The following is a 26,906-nucleotide window of genomic DNA, read 5'->3' on the forward strand; positions in this document are numbered from 1 at the left end:
TAAAATTTATGGCAAGGAAAACGTGGTAAATATGACTGATTAAAGGTCAATTTTGACCTATTTTTTTTTTTTCAATTTTGGGTCATTCACAATCACTGGAATATATGAATAGGCCTAGATAAACTAAACTGCGGCAGTCGGAAATTCCGACCGTCGCACTCCAATTTTCCAACTATCGTCAGTTTAACCTAGTTTTGGGGGATGAGACCCCCCCCCCCCTCTAGCGACGTCTCTGCATGAAGCTGCAACCACTTGTAATTACAGCAAGTTCATGTTCCCATAATTATTTACCCTTTCGGCGTTCTATAATGAACTACTACGATAACACAAAAATATTGCTTTATTACGTCATAGGCCGATGTTTACGTTTTTCTTGGTCTTGTGCGCAATTGTACGTTAACTCGATACAATGGAAGATACCCAACGATAAGCTTGGGCAGTGATTTGTTAAGCTTGTTAATATACATTCGTAATGTTTAAGCTTCATCATTATTGTTCAACATATCTTCGCCATTGCAGAGGATTTCCTGGCCTAACAGTTAGTAAAAGTTAATGTTAACCCTTCCACTCGCCTTCTGACTAGGCCAAGGCCCAGCCTTTATCTAGCCTAAGCCGATACAGTGATAGTAGCATGTGTACATACTAAGTAACTGGTTCAGCGAGTAGAGCTATGATACGCACAGGAGTAACTTTAACGGATAGTGCATTTACAGTTCTAAAGAACAGGCTGAATTAGCATAGCCTTCGTAGCGTTACGTAAAGTTGAACATTTAGTTAGTGTTTATAATAAAGACGTCTACTATTACAGTTCCTAGTTCTAGCAGAAACATTCCAAATCAAATGTAAAACATTGGTGGTCCTAACTAAGTTACTAAGTTAGGCCTTGCAGTAGCAGTATATGCCTAGCCTGTGCTAGAACTAGAGTATTTTAACCTTTGCTTGGATTTATGTTCACCATGATGGTTCAGCTGGTTGGAGCACATGCCTTCCTAATGTATGACACACAGTATTTACATGTTAGAGAAAAGACAAGGTTCAGTGTTGGATTAATCCGAAGTGGAAATACTGGAATTTCAGCCTCAATTTACCTAGTGCCCTAACTTCAGAAATGCTTATTTTATGTTATTTTATGTTATTTTATGTTATTAACACTGCAGTGTAAAGCATCTGTTTTAGTGATTAGGGATGTAAGAAAGTGATTTTCTTATGTTTTTATAAGGAACGCTTCGAAACTTTCGCCGGAGGATTTTAATTATAGACTACTTCATCAGTAATCAATTATTGGTTGACCACATATAACAGTGCAGTTATACCTGTCAATCCAGCTTTGCTAAACTGCTACAGTAGGCTATCTATGCTCATTACATTACTTATACTGGCCAATTTTGTTCACTAGTCAGAGGGTAACACATCTAATTTAGCGAGACTGGTTCAATACTTTGGTAAACCTGGAAACCAAACATTGCTGATACTATCAGTTTGCAGACTTTATTCAACAATCTCCTTGCTTTAAGCCAGTTTGTCTTAATTGCACATTGACTGAAAGATTAATATTGCACTTTAAGATGTGTCCCAGCTCTTAGAATGGGGGGAATGGCTTCAAAATAAATAACTGTGTATACTGCACTGTCTGCACAGTAATATCGTTGGCAAACTATTGATAATATTACTTACCATCAGCTTACTGATGGGATGACTCTTATGTGTACCTGTATCTTGATGAGAAGTAGAAGAGTGTTTTTAGTATAGATGTGTAGGGTATGGGATCATAGCAACTCATAAGGTTTGTTGTAGGCCACTGATAAGTACATTTGGAATGTACTACAATCATGGTTGCTGTCAATAATGTTGGTTAAAATTGATCCTTTCAAATGAAGTTTACAGTAAATCTCATTAATGGATTCTCTTCTTATTTGAGAGCCGTGTTAATTACAGTAATTACTTTTATGTCATCCCTATATATTTTTGATCATGTCTATATCTGCAAGTATAATTTATTACTTCCAATTTTTTTATTGCAGCACAGTTAACTCAGACGTACAGGGCGAGCAGTGGAGAAGAAAACTTAATAGAAAGATGAATGCCAGATCTCAAGTCTTTGAACTAGTAAGAGAACAATGTATTAATTTAATTGGTTGTTATTAAATCTACTTAGGAGTTACAGTACTACTAAGTGATATAAATAACACAATAAACAGTACCATGATACTGTTGACTGTAAGTTATTTTAAAGCATTGCAGGTATGAGAGTTAACACATTGGCATTGGTAAGTTTGAATGTGCGCAGAGTTTTTTAATTGCTTAAAGTAAAAAAATGATTCCTTTCTGGATGTACTGTACTGTACATCATCTGTGATTGTTCAGGCCCTCCCTCCCTGGAACCGACTTTTCATTTTTAATACCTCCCTGCCATAAGTTACACTGTCCTCAATTAACATGTATGTGAACGTGATGTACAAAAAGCACCTTGAATGTTGCTTGATAGTTCTGTAAGTTTCAGCAAATGTCGATAGACCATGAAATTTTGTTTTCGGCCACCTTTATTTGCAACCATGTGTTTTCATCAGAGCTGGCAGGTATTAGTAGTGCCTAGAGGTGCCCCTGTAGTGCCTATATGTGCATGTATGTCCATTAGAGCTGACAGGTATGAGTAATGCCTAGAGGTGCCCCTGTAGTGCCTATATGTGCATGTGTTTTCATCAGAGCTGGCAGGTATTAGTAATGCCTAGAGGTGCCCCTGTAGTGACTCTATTTGCATGTGTTTTCATCAGAGCTGACAGGTATTAGTAGTGCCTAGAGGTGCCCCTGTAGTGCCTATATGTGCATGTATGTCCATTAGAGCTGACAGGCATGAGTAATGCCTAGAGGTGCCCCTGTAGTGCCTATATGTGCATGTACGTCCATTAGAGCTGACAGGTATGAGAAATGCCTAGAGGTGCCCCTGTAGTGACTCTATTTGCATGTGTTTTCATCAGAGCTGACAGGTATTAGTAGTGCCTAGAGGTGCCCCTGTAGTGCCTATATGTGCATGTATGTCCCTATATGTGCATGTACGTCCATTAGAGCTGACAGGTATGAGTAATGCCTAGAGGTGCCCCTGTAGTGACTCTATTTGCATGTGTGTCCATTGGACATCCTTAAAAATAAGTGAAAATACTTGCAAAACACCCTCAATCATATGTTTAAGGCACTAAACAAGATCATCAAAAACTTAAAGGCAATAAACTGGCAAATCTACTTGAGCATATAATAACAATTAATATGCCTTATGCCTTCATACCCACTAGTGGATATATAACTGCAACAGCAATTGCAAAACTCGGTAAATTACCTTTAAAAATAAACACTAATGGATCTTGTGTTTCTGTTACAGGTGGCTGAAACAGTATGTATGTGATCGGGTCAATGCAGGACATTGTCAGTAACATTGTCACAGCAGAGTGGGTACCTCTTCTGCACCAAGATGAGGAAGATGGTACAATCATCAAGAGAAACCATGGGTTAGTGTAGATTTCTTGCAAGAAAAGATCGTTCAACAGCTTTATGGACTAGACAGTTACTGTGAGAATATCTTGATAACAAGGCAGGCCAGGCAATACCACTCTCCGGGTGGAGAACTTAGGCAAGGAAAAAAATCCCTTCCCAGTAGCTGGACTGTTTCACATAAGTAAACTTCTGGAGTTTTACTCACAAGACCTCTAGCCACCAAGTTCCTAAACTAACCTCCCCCCCCCCCCCCCCTCTACCAGAGCCAAAACCTCCTGCCAGTTTAAAAACAATTGAGCTTATTTAAGGAGAATGTAAAATCATTCTGAGCATATGATTTATTAATTAGATACTTAGGGAGGAGATTCTTAATCAGGGAGTCAAGGAGGTTTTCCATAATAATTTTGTTGTTGTTGCAATGAGAGAAGATAAAATGTTTAAACTCGGCACTGACTTCCCTTAGTATATTATTTTTAACAGTGTTTTGCATTGACATTAAGTGTTGGTATTCTTACCATTTTCTGCTGTAGGAATACCACTATACATAACATTAAAACACACAAAAAAACTCACAGATTCCTACAACATGTTAGTCTGTGGGAATTTCACTATATATAATAGTGCAAACAATTAAACAAAAAATGAATCCTAGAATCGTACTCAATTTTGTACTGTTGGAATACCACTATACATACAATTAAAAGCAAAAAGTTATGACACTTTGGGAAATATTATGCGCTACGAATTCAGCTGGTGATTAAATGTCTGTTCATTGATATTGACACATAACAAGTACTGTGTATGTTTCATTTGGCATAGACTAAAACCTTCTCCAATGGAAAATTTTTATTCACACTAATGAGATCTGGATTAAAGTTGAAGGTGACAAGCAAGGATGGAGGAATTTTAAGCAGATTTTCCAAAAAAAAGCTAATTCTTCCAGAACACTGTTGTGGTCAACATATTTACAGCTGATGACTTCTTTTGGAAGGGCCCAGGGATAAAATACAAAGTAAATGGTGCTGAAGTTCAAAGAGATAAAAAGTATTACCTGTAAGCAGATTCTTCCGACTGAATACAAGAAGTAAATACTAACGGCCGTTAAAATCACTTTGACTTTATTTTTTGGAGTCGGGTATTTAAACATTAGGCCAGGGAGAATTAGTTCACAATTCCGGGTGCACCCCTTCCACTTACCCACCCCTTTTCAACCTCACATAAAATAGTAATTATCATAACATTGGTTTCATAAAGATATTAATAGAACTTACTTATAATTTGAATAAATGCACCATTGCACGTCTAAACTTTGAATTTCTGCTGGATCGGAGATGGGGGGGTGGGGGAGGTGGGAAAGGGCCAGTATAACCTTTACATGTGAGTAGGCTTTAAACATGCGAATGAGAAGAGATTTTGAATTTCCCCTACCCCCTGCTTATCCCCCATGTGTGCTTCCTAACTGGTTGTAAGTGTCGTGTCGTTCAGACAAACAGTACATTGTTAAAGTTGTGTTACTAAGATGTGTGACTGTTTGAGAGACAGTAAAATTCATTTAACTACCTAAACCACGTGTTAAAACACAAATAACTTGACTCTTACGTCATGCAATGAAAGCATTTTGTATAGTTTTACTGGTATAGCATTCAGGGAGTGAAGGCTGGGTCCTACCGTTTTCCAACGTATATCCTTCCAGTCCATTCCTTCGTCATTCCCTCCTCCCCCTCCCCGTCCCCCTCCTCCGCCCCATTCGTCAATATTGATTGTTCTTATACAACGGACATGGATTGGTAACAAAGCCAAGAAACGCCCTCAGAAAATTCTACAACCCCGGATGTCTTGTAGACCCACTTTTTTGTCATTCATGACTCCTATATTTCTAATACAGGGTTGTCCAACCTTTGCAGAGGAGGGCCACATGGAATGATTATGATGAAGGAGGGGGCCGCATGAACCCTACGCTCGATATTTTGCCCGAAGCCCAAGGCAACAAAATGTGAGCACTACGCACGGTGCGCACTGAAATATGTTCCTTCCTGATTAAACAGATGAATAAAGTCCAGCCGCCCCCTCTTCCTCCGCTGAGAGTGTCACACAAACTGACCTGTATGCAGTTTTTTTTTACCCAGAAGGTTCCAATGATTGATTATATAGTTTCAAATTGTTATCAAAATTTCGCACCGTAGAACATCTCTGACGGGCCGGACGCAACCCTGCGGCGGGCCGGACTGTGGCCCGCGGGCCGTAGGTTGGACAACCCTGTTCTAATACATATACAGTACATCTCATGATGAACATAAATACACATGCTACATACATAATATAAACATACGTGACGTACATTTATATATACATAGGCTATATACAGAGGACACTGGGAAGTTATTTAATAACTGTTCATCGTAGCCAGAGACAAAATAAAACAAATGGAAAATGAAAATGAAGTAAATGCAATCTGATTGTATTACATCCAATTAGGGATTACTAAACAAAAGATAACTTAACTATAATGCTAGAACGTTTTTTTTTATATTTGACGTCACTTATATAAAAAAACAGCGGTACACAGTTTTAAAGACGTGATCTCATTGGTCGAACTGCTTAATAAGTGTTGTTTCAGGGCCATAGCGTAGGGAGAACACCCCAGGGTGGGGGGGGGGGAGCAGTTGAGAAACATCGAGAAACATCGAGAAACATAAAATGTGTCATAGTGATGTTTTTGATGTGCGCATATACCAGAGCCTTTTTTAAGAATATTTAAGTGGGAGGGGGGAGGATCATTTCCAACAAGGGACAATGACACTATGGTATCTAACCGGAGCGCCAACATCGCGTTAGCTGGCGTGTAGCTCAGCAAGGACATTTATTTTGCCAAAAAAAAAATGCCTTCCAGATTAAAAGAAATGCCGCACTTCCCAGGCCCTGCAAGTTGCATCTTTACATTCGTTATTTTGAGATCTCACCTTTAGAAATTTACAAAACAAGCACGATCTTGCATATATGTGATGAGCGGTTAAAATTAATCTTGTGTTTTTTTCGAACGACATTTCTGAAAATACGTGCCTAGATTCTTGAAATTACACTAAATTACACTTAAATTACACTTAAATTGTACACTCTACTTAATAATGAAATCGGAATAAATGATTTGAACATTTCGCTATAACTAACTGAAATAGCGCATACTGTCCAGGCGTTCACATAATCATATGCCTACTTTCTTTGTGGGAGTGAACATCTAAGGTGCTGCCCCCCTCCCCCCCCCCACCAATTCGCACATCATGGCCTTGCTAAATCTCTTAATTATTTCTGATCACTTCTATTTACCAATTCGCGAAGTTTCATTAGTTGAAGTTTGCCTAAAGAAATGCAATGTTATAACGTTAAACACTTCGGAGAGTAATTGATGCGTTACAAAGTGGCAACATATCGTTTTGCAAACGTTATAGTTTTATATTGCGTAGAAATTGAAATGTTATTCTCAGAGTCTAGAAAGTTATTGTTTAGTGAAGTTTTTCTTTGTGATGCGATGGTTGCATCAGCTTTTGTACGTGGACGTGAACTTTTCCATGTAAATTACCTCTTTCTCATACGCCTTGTTTCATGAGGCTCTTACGATAATCCATTTCCTTGGCTTTAACATAAATGCAAATGCATAATTTGTGTTTAAAGACTGCACGTTTTAGAAAACATTATCTTGGTCGTTATTTGAAGATTTAATATGTAGCACATGAGGAACATTATGTGTATATCCGTGTAACCAAACTACAGCATGCACCTAACACCACTGATATCATTACAGTAAGTTTGTGTTCCCATAATGTGTTACCCTTCCGGCGTTCTATAACGAACAACTTCGATCGAACACAAATTACTGTTTTAGGTGGCATACTCCTATTAGCGTCTATATCAATCCGCTCGATTGTTCTCCTTCAGGAAAAGTGCCACTTAGGAGCAAGAGAACAACTTTGTTGCTATGTTATCAATTACGATGAGCCTTTTTGTGGCTTGGATGTTAAAGAACATGAATGGAAGCATCTTGGTCGTTATTTGAAGATTTAATATATAGCACATGAGGAACATTATGTATATATCCATGCAACTAAGCTACAGCATGCACCTAACACCACTGATATTATTACAGTAAGTTTGTGTTCCCATAATTTGTTACCCTTCCGGCGTTCTATAACGAACAACTTCGATCGAACACAAATTACTGTTTTAGGTGGCATACTCCTATTAGCGTCTATATCAATCCGCTCGATTGTTCTCCTTCAGGAAAAGTGCCACTTACGAGCAAGAGAACAACTTTGTTGCTATGTTATCAATTACGATGAGCCTTTTTGTGGCTTGGATGTTAAAGAACATGAATGGAAGCATCTTGGTCGTTATTTGAAGATTTAATATATAGCACATGAGGAACATTATGTATATATCCATGCAACTAAGCTACAGCATGCACCTAACACCACTGATATTATTACAGTAAGTTTGTGTTCCCATAATTTGTTACCCTTCCGGCGTTCTATAACGAACAACTTCGATCGAACACAAATTACTGTTTTAGGTGGCATACTCCTATTAGCGTCTATATCAATCCGCTCGATTGTTCTCCTTCAGGAAAAGTGCCACTTAGGAGCAAGAGAACAACTTTGTTGCTATGTTATCAATTACGATGAGCCTTTTTGTGGCTTGGATGTTAAAGAACATGAATGGAAGCATCTTGGTCGTTATTTGAAGATTTAATATATAGCACATGAGGAACATTATGTATATATCCATGCAACTAAGCTACAGCATGCACCTAACACCACTGATATCATTACAGTAAGTTTGTGTTCCCATAATTTGTTACCCTTCCGGCGTTCTATAACGAACAACTTCGATCGAACACAAATTACTGTTTTAGGTGGCATACTCCTATTAGCGTCTATATCAATCCGCTCGATTGTTCTCTTTCAGGAAAAGTGCCAACTAGGAGCAAGAGAACAACTTTGTTGCTATGTTATCAATTACGATGAGCCTTTTTGTGGCTTGGATGTTAAAGAACATGAATGGAAGCCCACGTAGTTAAAAAAAAATTGGGTAAAATTGAGGCAATTTTAGAACAGTTTAGCCTTCCCAGCAGAAGTGGACGAAGATTGTTTACGACCGAGTAAAGAGGTTTGTTTACAAGTGACGAAAAGTTCCGGCTCTCGTAGCAAAAAAAAATACGATCATGGTATAAAATATTGATGGTGCCATGAAAGGCCAACTTGTCAGCTATCCAGTGATGGGTAGCGTTTAGCAAGAGAAAACTTCCATCTAGACTTCCATCAGTAGTAAACAATATTCGCACGCTGATCCTGGGAGGCATACAGGGGTCTAACATTGCCTCAATTTACCAAATTTTCTCACCACATATACTTCCATTCATGCTCTTCAACATGTAAGTCAAACGAAACTAGATCATGATTGATAACAGGTCAAGAAAGTTGTTTTCCTGCTGCTTTTTGGCACTTTTCCCGAGGAGAACAAACGAGCGGATAGATATAGACTATAATAGTATGCCACCTCAGTCATCTATATGCCAATGTAAATGTTTGTCTGTATGGTGCAATTTTACTGTATCTCGGTACTATGGAAGATACCCAACGATAGCGCTTGATTAGTAATTTGTGAAGCTTGGACGTACTATATATTAGTACCCCTTAAGCTTCACTTAATATATATCTTCGCCTTTGCTGAGGATATGTTGGCCTCACAGTTACTAACAAATAATGTTACCTCTGTAACACGCATACTGACTATGCCTGGCCTAGCCTACATCTAGACAAGGCCTATACGGTGATAGTAGGCTGTGTGCAGATACTAGTTCGGCGAGCAGCTACGCTACGCACAATAGTACCTGTCACGGATAGTGAATTTAAAGTACTAAAAAACAGGCTGAATTATCATATAGTGACATTCAGGCTATGAATTCACAACAGTCTGGACAGACTGTGTTTGAACAGTACGATCACTTCAACGCGGATTACGTATACAGATGATGCGCGGCTGAATCTAAGGCTCACTTTACTGTGCTTTTACCTGGTCGCATACCTTCATCATAACGATTTTTTTCTCATTTTGTGACGAACGGTTTCAAAGAAACTGAATTATTTAAGATTTGAATTGCGTTGACATTTTCTTTCGAATAAACGCTACTAACCGACCAATAATAGGCTAGCAGTATATTTATTGTACAGAGGTTATATATCTAGAGGTCTTGATAATAATAATCAATATTACTAACCTCTAAAAATAGTGCTGTTGTTAAATCCTCCTTGTACGTCAATTCAGGTACTCAAACTGCCAGTTCCAAGATATATCCGGGATATCTAATAATCATCCATATAATTGAATCCGAAACGCTAGTAGTAGTAATTGGTGGGTTGTATTGCTACATCCCACACACAAAATGTCCGGTGGATTCCCGAAAAATATCCGAAGTATCACGGAGTCTATACGACCTGGCTTTTAATAGCCAGCTACCACTGTGGTGTTGACGATGGTATATATGGTAGTGCTTTCTACTAAAGTAATACTTCGACTAAGAAACAACCTTCATTGGCCAATTCTCTGAACGAAGTAACTGAAAACGCTGTCGCTGTACACGTGAACGTAAAATACACACCTGTCTCTCGTTGAACACCTGTCCTTTTGTTCTGAGAGCGAAGATTAACAAGTTGGGCAACATAATGTTTGTCAACAAAATACGTAGACTGTTCCACTTTGCGAGAGGCTCGCTCTATAGGCTCGCTTGCCGTGCAGTATAATAACTGTCACTACAGTTATATGCAAGCACTGTTTCTGCACGAGTTCGCGTAACTTTTATGGAACTATCATGGTCTGCATTGTAAACATGTGGCGTCACAAGAAAACAGTTGGCCAAACTCTCTAAATACACGGCTCATGTATATAATTGGATCTACCAATATTCAGTAACGGGATGAGGTCACGGGGACTTTTTACAGTCTTGAACAAGTCCAAGCTGCAAAACAAGAATACAATACAGAGCAAAAGTAAAAATAGTGTTTGCTAGATTTGTGTCCCCCCCCCCCCCCCTCTCTCGCTCTCCTATTTTACCGTTTCACATCATCATAGTGGGGAGGGGGCAATATTGATAACATTGCGTCTGCATAAATACTATACAATCTGTGCGATACATGGCAATATGCGTAACGTATATAACGCAGAACCACAGTACATCAAGTTAAGTATTGTATTGTTTCCTTCACAAACTGCACTAATACGTCGAGCGCATGTCGCTCGGCGAATAATGCATGGCGTCACAACATTGCCTCTGTGCACCATGGTCTACTAAACCATTCCAGTGGCCAAATGATGCCATACGTTGTACGGGTAGCTGCAAGCTCCATGCTGCAACTAACCGAGCTGTACTTGTAGAAATATCATCAGGGGTTACAGCTTTGCACAGCTCCAGTGCATTTAATGATATTAAATTATGTGAAACCATTGTGTTAAGCCGCGCCCCGTTTTGAAACTGTGCTACGGTGTCTCACTGTGACCTGAGTTTTGTAAAATACATTGATGAACATTTTTTTAACAATTATTGAGATAATGTATGACCCTAAATGAACTACATATTTAGTGTCAAGTCTATTAAATACATCATGTATTTATTTCAGCTGCATTGATGCACATTTAGGGTGTTTTTTTTTTTTTTTGGGGGGGGGCGTTAAACCCAGCTCCACCTCAGGGCATCTCAATATGGCATTTCAGTGTGGAATAATAAAAAAAAATGCGACATTTGAGAAACTTTAAGCTTGTTTTAACAATTATTGAGATAATGTATGACCCTAAATGGACTACATATTTATTGTCAAGTCTATTAAATACACCATGTATTTATTTCAGCTGCATTGATGAACATTTAGGGTGTTTTTCGGGGTTAAAACCCAGCTCCACCTCAGGGCAGCTCAGTATTCTCGATTACTTCGACCAAATTTAAGATTTTTTTTACCCTTAATTGCGTAATCATTTAAGACGTTAAGAACAATAAGAATTTAGTCAAAATATAAGAACGTCATGTAAAATGTCCCTTTATTTGCCTTCCTCTTAAAAATCTTAACACCGACATCGGACCAGTACTAATTTCATCATTCTCAATTAAGTATACACTCTAAAAAAACCTGGTGAAATTTCACCAGGAACTGGTGAAATTTTAAATGCGTTTATATGCCACCCTCCATATCCAAGTTGTTTTCACCAGGTTTCCTCCTTGTGGAAAATCCTGGTAGAAATAACCAGGAAATCCTGGTTAAATTTCCTGGTGAAATTTTTACACTATCCTGGTTAATATCAATGGGTATTCAACTCATTCCTGGTTAAATAACCAACATTTCCTGGTTGATGTGACTACTATCCTGGTAAATGTCAAACATATTCCACCTCTTTCCTGGTTAAATCAGCAAATATTTCCTGGTTGGTGCTAATACTATCCTGGTTTATATCATAAAAGTTCCACCTCTTTCCTGGTCAAATTTACCACACTTTTCCTGGTTGATGCTAACACTATCCTGGTTAATATCACACAATGTTCCACCTCTTTCTGATTAAATTAAACAACATTTCCTGGTTCATGTCACTATTATCCTGGTTAATATTAAAGAATTTTCCATCTCATTCCTTGTTAATTTACCACCATAATACTATTGGGTATGCCCCCTTTCCCCCATTTTAGCTGCAAAGAATTCAAATTAAAAAAAAAAGCAAAACATAAATTATAAAACAACATCCTCAATGTTACTGGTACATGTATGAGGAAGGTATGCTGTATTAGCCCCAAATATGCTAAATATTCAAATATGGTCACCTCTGGTCACAATTCTTAAACTGTTTTTCTTACAACCTTTGAGGAAATTTTCCTCACTGGGACATTCAGTTATCTTGTGTGTTCCTTAAAAATGTCTGAGAATAATTGGAGAGTAAAGACCTCCAGGAAAGTACTTTTTGAAAACTTCTTGCGATTATAACGTGCTATAGTTTGGGGCCTACACTGACTACCATTAAACGAGATAGGAAGGTCTTAGAAGATCTATGTTCACATTGTTGTTGATAAGGATGACATATTACCTTTTTCTTTTGAAATTTTATTACCATTATAGTTTACCACTTTGCACTGGCAAACCGAACATCAAGCAAGGCTCTGCAAGAAAATAGTTAAGCTTCCAACGATACCATTAATATTTTAGTCACAAGCTCCTCCGTGGACCTCACATACTTGTGCGAATTATTTAAACTCCGATAGAAAGTGGTAAGTTTAGCTTATTATCATCACAAGAAAGATTGATTTGAATTTTTTTTTTAACTAACAGTTAAATAGTTAAAGAATAGACCGAAGTGTCAGTCCTTGAACATGAAATTTCTGAAACTGCGACCCCGAATGACCAAAATTATGATCACGTGTTGCATACATCCACATGTCCGTCCGTATACTCAGGAAGAAGCGTTTCCAAACAATTAACAAAACCGACCACTAAATGACCTTTGGCATAAAATTCCTGAGCACTTCCACATGTCTCTTCATCACAGACCATCTCTATGCAAGTTTCATTGAAGTTGTACATGCAGGTCTTATCAATTGTGGACAGAGAGATGAATTGAAATGCAAAAAATCAAATTGTTTCTCATAAACAGATACAATCACATTCTTAATGTGCATCATCCAAGCCAAAGACATCTTTCTACTACTGCAGAGCTGTGTTACTTGGTAGCGTCTCTCAATTTCTCATTTTTCACCTCATCCAGTTTGTACAAATCTAGGAAAGGAATGAAACAATTAAAGCATTAATTGGTGTGTTTACGAACTAAAATGAAAAGAAGTTTAATCAAAGATCACGACTCTTTACGTTCGATTCCTCTGATCTTTTCGACAAGCAATAAAATGGAGATGTTAGTACACACAGCCTGTGTTCGTGAACTTGACATAGCAATTGCATGATAGGCGAAGGTCAAATTTGTAAATGTGCATTACACGATAGTCGCCTGGAGCAAAATGAGTCAATAGTGTTATTTGAAGCACTTAGCCTACAGTCCAACTAAAGGGTGTGGTATTGGTTCAACGTTGTTTTCATTTTACGGTAGATAAAGGTAGGAGAACTGAAAGTCTCTGTCGAAGCAATTTTCTCTTCGTTTTAGACAATTTGTTTCCATGCTTTGCAAAGTCCTGTTGTTCTGGCTGACATCTCAGTAAATAAATTGTTCAATTTCCTTAATTTCCTTACAGATCTAAACTGGTTCCACTTTACCATTAATCAATGGGGCTATCATTGGTATCTATCATGGGTAGATTTAACATAAATGTAATAAAATGAAACTTACTTGTTGCACCCTTGCACCCTTTGATGTTGAAATTCCCCAAAACAACAGAGTTACAAGAGAAAATGCCAAGTTCATCTGCAACAAAAGATTTATGAAATTGCCTAAATTTGATACAGTAAAATAACATACACTGAAAGTTTACATCTTCTCCCAAGCCCACCCCCTCCCCCTTTCTGAGATAGCCAAGGTATCTCACTGCTCAATTACATTAATTTTAAAAAGGACTGACACTTACTGAAAGCCATGGTCACACTCTTTTTTTATACCATAGAGAAATAAAACTAAAAGTCAGAGACTTGCCATCTACAATACATTATGTAGGATATGCTTAGAATAGTGTACAATTATGATTTGGCCTTTCTGTTTTGAATTTTCTAAGATACATGCACTTTAATTTAACTGAATTTAACTATCACAAGAACATTCATCTAATATAAAATTGATGACTTTGCAGTGACTTCAAGTAATGCTTCCACAATTGGCAGAGAGTAAGTGACCAATCTTTTGCAAAGAAAAATCGATATCTTTTAACACTTTAATAGGAGGAATTATATGGACGTATGAGATATGGGTTATTGCAATGACCGCAGTGACCTCAATTGACCTCTACATGAATAACTTTTACATAGTATCAATCACCATGCAACTCATTTTTGGTTTGAGTTGTAGTTTAATATAAGGCAATATGAAGCATGTCTTTGTTGTACTACAAACTGTTTTAGTGGCTTAACGTGTGCATAGAGATATTTTACGTTGAACAACACTTACTACCATAGGGCTAAGTAAACTGCAGTCAACATAGGTAGTTTGCAAGTACGGTATTGGAAGGCTCAAGGTTGTGTGTTTCTTGTACTCTGTCATGGCTGTTAGCTCCTCTTGGGAAAAACTTCCATTTCTGCCAAACAAAATAACACATAATGAAGCGAACCGCGGATGGCGGGGGAAATTACCGGATTTAGGGTCCTACGCTTTGAACTCATAAGTTATAAATGAGGAGGCAAGAGTGTTCTTGCGTTGAAACAACGGCTGACTCTTTTATTGCAAAACTCTACAATAATATGAAAGTGAAAATATACAAATGAAGAATAAGTCATGACACATGACAATATACAGTAAATGGCTCTTACACTCTTAACGACCTAATAAACTGGGGGAAAACCTATACTCATTCTGTGAAATATGCACAGAACCTGCAGAAAGGGTTATTTATTTCTGCACCGAAGAGAAGCCGGTCCCCTTTGTTAGAAAATAGTTTCAAAGTAAAACAAAATCAATTCCATTAATGTTCTTTATTTGAGTTTTGTATCATGTCTAAATACTTATCAGTTTGTATCTATATAAACATTCTCCTCCATGAAAACTGTATATGTGTCCCTCTTTGAATGTTCAGATAATCAATACCATAAGGAGTCCTGTTATGGGCAGTTCAGTTTATTGAGATTAAAACCAATTTCATGATCTGCTGTGCTTTTCATAGAAACATAACATACCTTACTGTAAATGTGTCCTTTTTTATAACGTTCAGAAAATCAATGCCATAAGGAGTCCTGCTATGTGCATTTCAGTTTATTGAGATTTACACCAATTTCATGATCTGATGTGCCTAATATGGGAGAATAATCTGCCTCACTGACAGTGCTTCAAAACCTACCTCTGGGGAGTATAATTTTAGGATAAGAGCAAAATGAGATGTAAAAATCCAATAATTCAAACTCATGTCTGGTTTATAGTGTGTGGCTTATTCCACTAGCTATGCAAAGCTGTGCCCTAGTTATGTGGTGTTTCATTAATTTCTCAAGCCGATAAAACTTTTATGTGACTAGGCCTAGGCTATACATATATCCTAATTAATAATATAGCCTAATTAACTGCCAAAGCTCGTTAAAGTTTGACACACAAGTACCCCCCCCCCCTCCCAAGCACTGATTTCTGACTAGTTTACATAAAAGAATAGTCTTAATTGAGATTAACCATACACGAGTTTTCTTGGTTGATATAAATGAATATGCTTAGTACAAACTTATCACTTTTCTAATTAAATTTCACATTGGCAATACATATTACCTACATCTACTAATATAGCTTAACTGGTTATAGCCTAGCCTGGGTAAGTTTTACACCCAGACGTTAGTCTAGGTCATTACAATAATTGCATCACATGCAATTTTAGACACTGTGGACAATCACTGCGGACAATCACTGCTTGCCATTTCCCGAGCATGTAGACCACTAGTATGGCTTAGGCCGAGTCTTTTAAATGCGAAGGCAAGCTAGGCCTACAGGGTCTAAGATTTACGTGTACCGACCGAAGCGCAAAAGGGTATATGTGTAACTGCCTTGACAGTTCTAAATAAAGTCGGACGTATTTTACGAGCCTGTTTTTGTTTATTTTCAGCTCAATTGATACATGTTAACAGATTATATCATAGACTACTGTTACTTGATATCAAACCTTATAACTAACGAAATCATTAATGTTAAAGACAGATCGGTAATAAAATACGATATTCTAGTAATAGATAGAATTCACGAAGCAGATACACTGTCTCTTGATTCTACATAGTTCGCAATAGTTATAAAAAGTCAAGATCCACTCAAAATATGGCTTTGTTTATCATAAACAAATATATATCCAACTGATAAGTAATATTGGTTAATGTCAGTATGAACTTTGAGACTGATACAGGATCAGTGCATATATAGCGACGAACGAAAGAACTAAACACCATTCTTACATGGCAAGTACTGGAATGATTGTAGTCGTGTCTAGAAACGTAGGACCACTTGGAGTTACTTACACCATTAAAGGTAGGTTTCTGATTGTACATACTACCAATACACCAATGTGCTTAGTCACTGTACATTATAGTATAACGTTGGAATGTCTAGCTACATGTAGTTGGCCGACAAAGCCGAAGAATACGCGACAACTCATTTGAAACTGACAGTTGTAATTTGGCAAAGGTTTCTGTAAACACCAATGCCAATATAGGGCGTTTTTCCAACTGGTATTTGACAGTGTACGTACGGAGGCTACCGATGAAAAGCTGTTCCCAGTGAACAATTCATCCAGGTGGTATAATTTTCATCAGGTCTAAACGAACACTAAATGTTAACAGAAATCAGCTGTTCATGCGGGATCATATGTTGTTCAGTGTGATGTTGTCAGAGTCAATAATGTAAATGTTGATCAACTATATAAAAATAGGTCTCGGCGGTCGGGTGGACTTCAGCCGAGTAGAGTGAGCTAGTGAAGTGTGTTGGAATACCCAAAATGCAATAACGCTTGCTCGTGCACGCTCAATACAAAAGCAACATAATGTACTGAAATGTATGTCTTAAAACTTTAATCCGCTGTTGATAATACGTTGATATTAAATTATTTCGTTCTGATTATACATATTCAAAAGTGATAAACAACTATGAAAGCAATATTTCTAATTTGACTGTTATTTATCCAATTAGAGACAATATACATGCTATGTTATTAACATTTTCAGAGACACGATGGCGTTTAATATTGAACAACACGTTGTAAAAACGGCCAAGGAGAAAACTACTACAGGTACAGTTGTCTGTTTTGAATTCAATTATAATGAATAGACGTTGGGAGAGTCTGCAAAATAGCATCAACTCAGTTTCCAATATAAACAACGATTCTCTTTCATATTTGAGTTGCTTGGCTCTGTGCATGGATTTCTCAGCACTCTTTTTTTTTAGGGTGGGGGCGGGGATGAGCGCGGACGATTTGTTTTTCGGCATTACTGATAGGCGTTCTCTTTGTATAAGATACTCACTAAAATCTGGACTGTATGTTCCATAGATTTTTCTAACATTCACTAAGGTCCGGACTATACACAGTCTCTGAGACAGTTATACAATCTATCCAGATCCGAACTGTTTAATCTGTCGGTTTCTTCACTTTTGGCCTGCATAGAATGGTTCATGGGTTAGTTATACCATTCTCTAAGATCGGTTCCGGACCCCACGCTTCCTGAATTAATATATACTTTACTTAAATTTACCAAGATTGAATTATATTGTTCATGAATTAGTTATAAGGCCCCTTCCACTTGATCGGGAATATATGGCTACTAAATTATTAGTGTTCTTGTTTATTATTTACCAGGTTTTGGTAGTTTCAAAGCTGAATTAGCTGATATCCTCACTGAAGACATTATTTCGCAACTTGCAATCTACTTCAATTATCCGCCCGTAAAATACGATTTGCTGAAAAAAGATGTTGGTCGTAATTACCTTATGGTTCACTATATGGAGGAGAGAGGGCAAATCACAGAAACAGATATCACGTCTCTTCTGCGTGCTTTGGAAGCGCGTAAACTCCATGGGATACAGAAGAGGGTGCAAGCATTGTTCGAGCTTCATACATGCAAACGGTGTACAGGTGATGATCAGTCTATGCAGCAGCCAGAAGGTAAGTATGATTCTGAAGAACACGTCAGGTACAATATAGCCATATGTTTATTAAACATCACCTTTTAGGTTTGAACATGGATAGAAAGTACAATTGCCGACCAGTAAACTAACGATACAATTGAAATATCCATAACAATTAACTATTATGACAGCGTTAAAAAGATAATCTACAAACTATGCAGAGTGTAACACAATTTGCATTTACTTTTTTCTAACAAAAACGTTAACACTTTCTTCTTCTTTTTTATTTCGATGTTCTGTCAAATTTTGGATTACTCATTTCCAATAGATCTTAACTTTGGCAAACTGGATCTCGGTCCAAAGGGATCGTTGGCTTCTAACGTGAGTAAATTGAAATATAGAGCTAGAAATAGCTAAATACAAATACTGCTCGTAAAATAACATTATTTGAAACAAATTAGGCTGCATGTGATAGAACACACTTTGACAACGTATCCGACTATTTCTACTGTTTTTAATGCAATGGGAAGTACTTTAATTGGAATATATTATATTAATGATAATAAATGGTAGTGATTATGAAACTCCGAAGAAGGGAACTAACAGGCTTGATGTCAGAACGTTTCATATATTAGATAAGAGAAAAACATCTCACACATTAAATTTCCATATTTTCCGCGGGTAAAAAGTTGTGTAATTTGTATAAAACCAATTAGTGTTGCATAAACCATCCTGTCTGTCCATGAGATGTCTAATCATTTCAAAAATGTGTTTTCCTTAAATCAAGATTACCATTCTTGGACTAGAATCATTTAGCTCGGCGGACCAACATTACATAATTGTGGAAAATGGAAATCCTGTGCCTGTATTGCCCACCTTACAGGAACTACAAATAAAAACGAAAAAAGGAAAAGAATTTAACCAAGACCAAGTCATAGGATTATTTTCTTATACACAAAAATGCCAACGGCTGCGTAAATTGTTGTAAGTAATCACATACCACTTACCACTTGTATTCACTTTCACTTGCTCTTACTGAATGATAACATACCAATAAGCAAAACTATGGAAATGTTTTGTTGAATATAACTTTTAGCTGGATGATACTGTCGTTGTTGTTTAGTAAAAATTTAAAGGGGTTGTACTTCAAATGTTGCATTTTACTATTATGTGAAACATTAAAGCAAAACCTGATTCTTTTTCTCTGAGAACAGGCGAGTACACTCAATAAATAGGTTATTCAGATAAGCTCGGAATGCAACAATACTTAATGACGCATGCATCACTAACTTTATACTCTAGTTACTTCATAAACGGTGGATAACATTGGAATGAGTTAGTCATTTAACACATTCACCACTCACAAATCGCGTTTTATTTTACAGATTCATTGATTGTTTGTTACCTCTGTCCCTTCTCGTCGGTTCTCTTTCTCCTCTTACGAAGTTACGTAACATTCAAGGTGAGAATATAGAAACAACTAAATGTGTTACTCATCACAAGCAATTTTTGATTCTTTGTGGGATACTAAAACGGGTGATATCATTATATTGTAAAAGTCAACGAAGATTATCAATATGATTATACATTAACCTTATATATACCATTTTTGTTTGTTAACGTGCTTTATATATATATATATATATATATATATATATATATATATATATATATATACATATATATATATACACATATATATATATATATAATTATATATATATATATATATATATATATATATATATATATATATATATATATATATATATATATAAAAAACAAATCGTTATGTAATGTTTCTTTCCAGTTTCATGGACACCGACTGAACATGGTTTCCATTTAGATTCTTCCAGAGGTAAATGGGTGTCGAACTCCAAGGAAGCCACAGCACTTGAAGTAAGTCGTTCACCACTCTCTTGAGTACAATCATGTCCGTAGAGTACGTTTTTCATTAGTTTAGTGACAAATCTTTAAACCTGATAAATCCATGATAAATAATCCAAGTAACACCCACCTTGTCAGACGGTACAATAGCACATTGTAATTGTCCTACTGTAAGTCGTACAGCCAAAATAAAAACATACAACATAACATACTAATTAAATTTTACTTCGATTAAAAATTTCCCTTTTTGTCATTTGATCTAATCCGAATAAACATACAATCAAACATGCGGTGCTGATACAATTTAATGTCATATTAAAACGAGTAGCAAACATTTTAATTGGACTTAAATGTAATGTTATTTACTGTGAATGAAATGGTTTTCTAGTAAGCCTTTATTTCATGCACATAAAATCACAATGAGAAACACGACAATATTATTTCAACGCAGTATTCAACTTCAAGTAACGTACATAGCATTTAAATTCAAGAAATAGTAAAATATGTAATTATTTAATTTAATGGTTAATACACTTGTGTTATTGTAAAAACTCATTTCAAATACAGTTTAGCTGTTCAAATAAACTTTCTTATTTATTACAAAACATTTTTGATAATATTTTTATTCGACAGAAATATTTTCAAATTGTTATGGAAAATTGGTTGTGTATGTTTGGCATTATAGTGAAGTACTATATTGTAATAACGGAAAACAGGTTGACAAGCCCAATGTTGTCGGATTATAACATCATCATGAAAGTAACAGTGCATGTTAACGAGCAAAATAAATAAACCGAAACTACAAATCTGAAAGTTTCTCCATATATTGCAATAAATTGATTTGATCTATTTATATGGGTTGTAAAACTACACTCTAAAAACTGTTGGGCAAAACTGGTTGGGCAAACAAAGCATTGCCCAATATGAGTAAATATTAACCAACAACTGAGTAAAAGAAATTACAAAACAGATATGGGTAAACTTTGTTGTGCAAAAACTAAGATGTAGTTTATTGTTACTTTCTGTTGGGCAAACAAGCTTGATTTGCCCAATGTTGTGCAAAAACCAGCATTTTTGCGCCATTACTATACTGGTACTCTGCGCGATGTGCATGTATCATGAGTAGATCGTATATAGTGAACGTGTTATAACTTACACAATGGCTGACGAATTTGTTAGCGCAGTACTCAAGAGGTGGGAACTGCCAGAGTTATGTGCTACATTTGAAGGTGAGCGTAAAGAAAAACAATCCTCTGCTTGGTGTGTGCATCGAGCACTACATATCAGTGGTATCGAATGATCGTTCGTTCTCTCGGTGCTACATGTAGGCTATACCAGGCATACGTAAAGGCTACTAATACTAATTGTATTTCCAGCATAGTTGTATTACGTTAGGCTAGCTTGTAGTGAAGCGATTGACAGGGGCCACAGGCGCGCCCGCAAGCGTTTTTTTTCCCAGGACGAACGTGGGTTTCAGGTTTTTCAGGAGTTTACAAATTCGTTTGAAATCAGAGTTAGGGTTAAGAAAGTGGGTCAAGGACACAGTTTCTAAGAAATTGCAGGATTGTCGTTCATAATCTGGGGTCAAAACTAGGAAAAAAGATTCAGAACATGTTTTTTGAAAAAGCGTCACATGTTTGGAATCCAGGGATTTGATTGGCCGATGCCCACGTTCGTCCTGGGGAAAAAAATACGCCGCCCGCAAGTGTGTAACTAGGCCTAAGTTACTCACATTGTATTAACGTCGCGAACGCCTGTGTAATGCAGATCCGTGTCAACTTACGGTAAGCTATGCGTATGCACCAGGTCTCTCTAGCCTATATCTTGGCTAGACAAGGTTTCATTGTAGCACATTTTCGTTGTAAATCATAAATTGTACTCCCTTTTTTTCTTTTAAGTTTTATACGGCAAATGACCACATGAACCCTTATTTGCTTAACGTTAGACCTAGCCTGTCATAACTTAGGATTAATGTTAGACTTACACGTACGTTGTTAATGCTAGTAGTAGTACGTACATACAGTAGTATAATAATGGACCCTTCGAAGTTCGAACACTTTAGCACTAAAATGCTCCAGAATTGTATCTGTTCACACTTCTTTTAAAATGATACTATCGATGGCAGAAGAAACATTCTCGTTAGAAAAAAAGTCGCTTCATAGGTTTCGTCAAATTGATCCTATTGTATTTGTGCCATGGTGAAATTATGCATTCGTTAGGGGTGTCCGAACTTCGAGGGTTTTTCAAACTTCAAAGTAGCCTAAGTTAGGCCTGGCATTTAATGAGTTCTAGGCTATAATAATATTAATATAGCATAGAACATCAGCGCTAGTAATGTTATAGGCCTATAATGCTGTTTGCATATTTTTCTCTTTCCTACAGGAAGAACAGGACTTCGAATTATTACAAAAACCAACTGCCAATAAGTTATACAACAGAGTGGGATATTCAACAATGGACATTTTGTGCTATACAGGCAATCATCCCAAACTTGCCGAACTTTTTGCATTTAGAGAAGACGTTGGATGCACTGACTGATGGTAAGCCAAATTTATTGTATGGTCATGGCCTGTGAATTCATAGCTAGCTTCATTCAGAGCTTATGCCATGACAATATAGTTTCTCTTTCCAGTATGTCTGTAAAGATGGGTCAATATTTGGATTAACCTTCAAAATATGTTTTTGGTGGTTTGTTACTTTTTAAAAATCTATCAAATCAACTGATCTGAAAGGACCAAATCAGCTGGTTAATGTCAAATGGTGGCTTCTGAACCTTTCTGCAAACTTTCTCCAAACATTGCACTCAATATGATTAATTGGCTACTATTTTATTTGTAGTCGCGTTCGGGTTTGTGTGTGGTTGAAGTAAGACCCGGCCCTGTTTTAATATTAACTCAATGACAGTCACTTGGACATGCATCAGTGTTGTTTGTAGGTTCCACATAGGGTTTGAATAATTCCTGTTGATTTCTCAACAAGTGAAATGTTTTTTTTTGTCAGCAGGAGTAATGACTGGAAACCTCATTATTAGCCTTGTTTACTCATTAATGCTCAATTGAATATAATATTTGGATTAATTCTACTGTCGATAAGCACAAACTTGAAAATGGCCAATGAGATGGATTCCTTATGTGTATACTTTTCCAATGCTGAGGAAAAGAAATTAGCTTGTTGTGTTGTGTACTCTTCTCAAGATGTTTTATGAGCAGGAAGATTAAACATGTTAAAACGTCTAGAAGTTGATTTTTCCAAAAATCTTTGGACAATTGTATTCAGATTTTAGAACGACTGTGTCAATGAAAGGTTATCACTATGGGCTTTTTCATTTTTTTTCCTTCAAAATCTTATAAAATTTGGCTTGAAATTAGTGTGTAGGGTAGGTAATTAAGTCTTCCAATATAAATGTGTAGGTCCCCTATGAGTACACATGCCACATTAACTTTCATGTTGCTGTTATTAATGTGTATGAGCATAAAGTTGTGGAGCACATTTAGGGCGGTGTAGATCCCTTGAATTTTATCCTCAGTCCTTGAAGTTTTATATGGTCAGACTATAGTGTGCCTTATTAATGTTTTTGTCGTTTATACCTGCAAGCATTCTCATTTCTTGCCTTAATCTCTTTAACAGATGAAAAGAAGAACTTAGCTTTCTTTCTGTTGCCATTGCTTTTTCGAGGACGGGCAAAGAAAAGCGGATCTACTACGGTGACTAGTTGCCTTCAAGCATTCATAGACGATCAGCCAGTAAGCAAAATCATTAATTATATATCTTTTTTTTTGGTATTCTTTTGGTGGTACACCTTTTAGTTCATACCAGCTCAGCTGAAAGTTTGTTTAACCTCATAAACTTGGTGTGTTGTTGTTTATAGTGAGCAGAAGAATGCTACTTATTGTGCTAGTGGTCAAAGGTCATTTGAGGCCAACAAGGGCCGAACACTTAAAACCTTGTAAATATGCTAACTTAAAGAGTGAAAGTTAGATGAATCTCATATGTGATGCATATAGGTTTGCCAACATGAGTACATGAATCCCATTGATTATAGCAGAGGTCAGAGGTCATTAGAAGCCACCAGGGCAATTGTTTTTAATTACACTAGTGATGAAATGGGGGAAGGTTCAAAAAATTTCATCGTCGGTATGTAAACCCTGGTCATAATAATGAAGTGATCCGGTACTTGATAGTGCAAGGGAAAGGTCATTTGACATCAATGGGGTGGGCGTTACACTTTGAAAACCTTGTCAAGATAACTATGTTTACTTTCCTGACCTGTGTTTTCTTTAATTATACTGGTCCACAGTATCATAGCATTATGCAGAAGTCTTAAAACTCTGTCTATCCACCTGTTTTTGTTACTGTACATTTTATTTGCAACTCGAGGAGTTTATTTTCTTTAATTTGCAGTCGGTGACAAGTGTTAGAGGACTACTGCAAGACAATATCGAAGGATGAGCGACCACAGCCATTCATTCTGTGCTTAGGAGAGAGCAAAGGTTCCCCTCAGCATTTTTTTTTTGTGATAATTGAGAGACATCCAATAATGCAGTCCTCACTCCTAACGGCAGTAGACTATTTGTTTTAAAGTCATTATGTGTTGGACATTAACTTCCAAACTCAATGTAAGGGGGTTTGGGAGTTTTTCCATGCTGAGGTATATGAACTTGGTTTTATCAAAAGTCGTTCACTGAGTGCCTTTGGAGCTTTCGTAGCAAACAGAAGTGTTTAAGGGTCAAAGTGTCTTGCAACAAACTTTTCAAATGGTTTCTCGGTATTAACCTGACATGTTTACATTTTAAGGTTGCTTTAGCTTCATATATATTTACATATCAAAAGGGAAATAGTAACTGTTTGCCTTGGCAAACTGTACCTACAAAAAATCTGTATTTTTTTTTTTTTTTGTGGAGGGTGGGGGTAGATTTGTTATTGTATACAGTTGTGAAGGTTGAGGCAGGGTTGGTATATCAAACAAACATTTAATTTTGTGTGTTTAACAGATCAGGTGCCAGCAGTGTCCCTATGATCACTTATAATTGTGATCTTGAAGCTGCTTATATTTCTAGTATGTAGAATCAATGTGGGATGTGTAACCATTTGGCTTTTGTTTGAAAAGATGTTTACATTTTACAGTTCATCAATCATCTAAGCACAATTAAAATGTTAGCAAAATATGCCTTGGCTCCTTGTTAAAGCAATTACAGATACAATGGTGTATCAATATTTTTCGGTTTGTGTGTCCTTGTTTAAAACATAAAATGGTTAGCTTCAATTGACTATATGTTGGAAATTATCAGTGATATTATATTCACTTATTAAGACCAGAGTTGCTTGAAAGAGACCAACATTAAGCTGTACATGATTGTGCGTTGCACCTGTACCTTGTGTAGTTGATGTCAACATACAGGAGGTCTTCTGCGGTCAACACATTTCAAGAACTGAATATAGTAAACAATGGCAAAATATGGATAGCTAATATTTTCAGCGTTAATATTGTTGATAAGTGTTTATCCCCATTGTGAGTTTATGAAATTATTGCTTTGGATGGAAGTCACAGATCATTTAACTAGGTAAATAGAAGTCAAGCACTGAATGCTGTGAGAATTCATACTGGAGGAATAATCTGAAGTCGGCTAAGACCAGAAAAAATAAAAGTATGAAAAACATGTATTACTTGTTTGTTCTTTATCATTCTCTGTGTAAGCTTTATAACCTATTAAATAAACCCAGTTGTATGGAAAATGTTACAATCCAATGTTGGTATTGTATTAGTTAACCAACCACTATTATTTTTAACTAGCTGTTGGGCAAGAATCATTGGGTAAAGAAAAATCCATTGGTAAAAGGTTTTACACAACCATTGGGCAAATCGCTGACCAAAATTGTTGGGTAAAGGCGTTGGGTAAAGGTGTTGGGCAAAGGTGTTGGGTATTTATTTAACCGTTTGCTGGGCAAAATCATTAACCAACTTAGTTGGGCACTTTTTTGCCCAATATCAACCGGGAGGCATACGGACCCAACGGTTGTGTAAATAATTGCCCGTGTTGGACAATAATTTGCCCAACAATTTTAAGAGTGTAACTTTCTGAAATCTGTAAATTTTGCAATTATTTTATACAGTACATTTGCATGTTGCGCAATTTATCCTTCAAAATAATACATTACTGGAAGTACACATAGATGATTTATGCATTTGTATGCTAGAATTATTTCAAACGCTTAAAAATTACCTTATATTAATTATTACTATCCTGAACCTTCGTAGTTAATCGTCAATACGGAATTTTCCCTTTTCCAAAACTTCAAACAGCCTATTTTGCTACGGTTTGTTTAAATTTCTTACAGATTGTTCAAACTTTGCAAGAAGGTACTTTTAGACATGTTGTAGGGTTTAACGAGGTTAGTGTTTAGGCCCGAAAATATGAAAGAAATGAAATGACTAATAACAATAACTGAGTAGTAAACAGTGATCAACCTAAGTTTGTTGGAAATGTAAATTCAATGAATCAAAAGTAAACTTGTGTTGAGGTGTTATTATTTCCAATTAATTTGATCAATTTGCGAAAATGCAAACTAAAATACACTTTACAGGAATTCATTTTACCTTAGAAATGCGTTACATGCAAACAGTTAGATGTAACTGTTTTTGTGTGTAATTTACATACATTTCTACTATTGTTTAGTTACTCGTGTTGTTTTAAATCGTTACGAATAATTGTCAGATTTGAAATCGTCTTCGAATTACACGTATACAAATTAAAATTTTGTTTTTGTTTAAATAC

General features: G+C 36.5%; 2 protein-coding genes across 12 annotated transcripts in view; both read left to right on the forward strand.

Moving 5' to 3' along the window:
- Window positions 1–26,906, forward strand: part of LOC139982257 (uncharacterized) — a 153,356-nt gene that overhangs the window by 61,499 nt on the left and 64,951 nt on the right. The window lies entirely within an intron of this gene.
- On the forward strand, window positions 361–25,765 carry LOC139982266 (uncharacterized). The gene is made up of 12 exons (XM_071994944.1): window positions 361–538; window positions 2,022–2,106; window positions 3,374–3,500; window positions 17,349–17,413; window positions 17,978–18,283; window positions 18,575–18,627; window positions 19,034–19,230; window positions 19,632–19,708; window positions 20,057–20,145; window positions 22,516–22,673; window positions 23,761–23,876; window positions 24,535–25,765. The coding sequence occupies exons 3-10, from the start codon at window positions 3,388–3,390 to the stop codon at window positions 22,669–22,671; spliced, it is 1,056 nt and encodes a 351-aa protein (XP_071851045.1). The 5' UTR covers window positions 361–538; window positions 2,022–2,106; window positions 3,374–3,387; the 3' UTR covers window positions 22,672–22,673; window positions 23,761–23,876; window positions 24,535–25,765.

This window comes from Apostichopus japonicus, chromosome 16, assembly GCF_037975245.1.
Source record: "Apostichopus japonicus isolate 1M-3 chromosome 16, ASM3797524v1, whole genome shotgun sequence".
NCBI classification, from domain to species: domain Eukaryota; kingdom Metazoa; phylum Echinodermata; class Holothuroidea; order Aspidochirotida; family Stichopodidae; genus Apostichopus; species Apostichopus japonicus.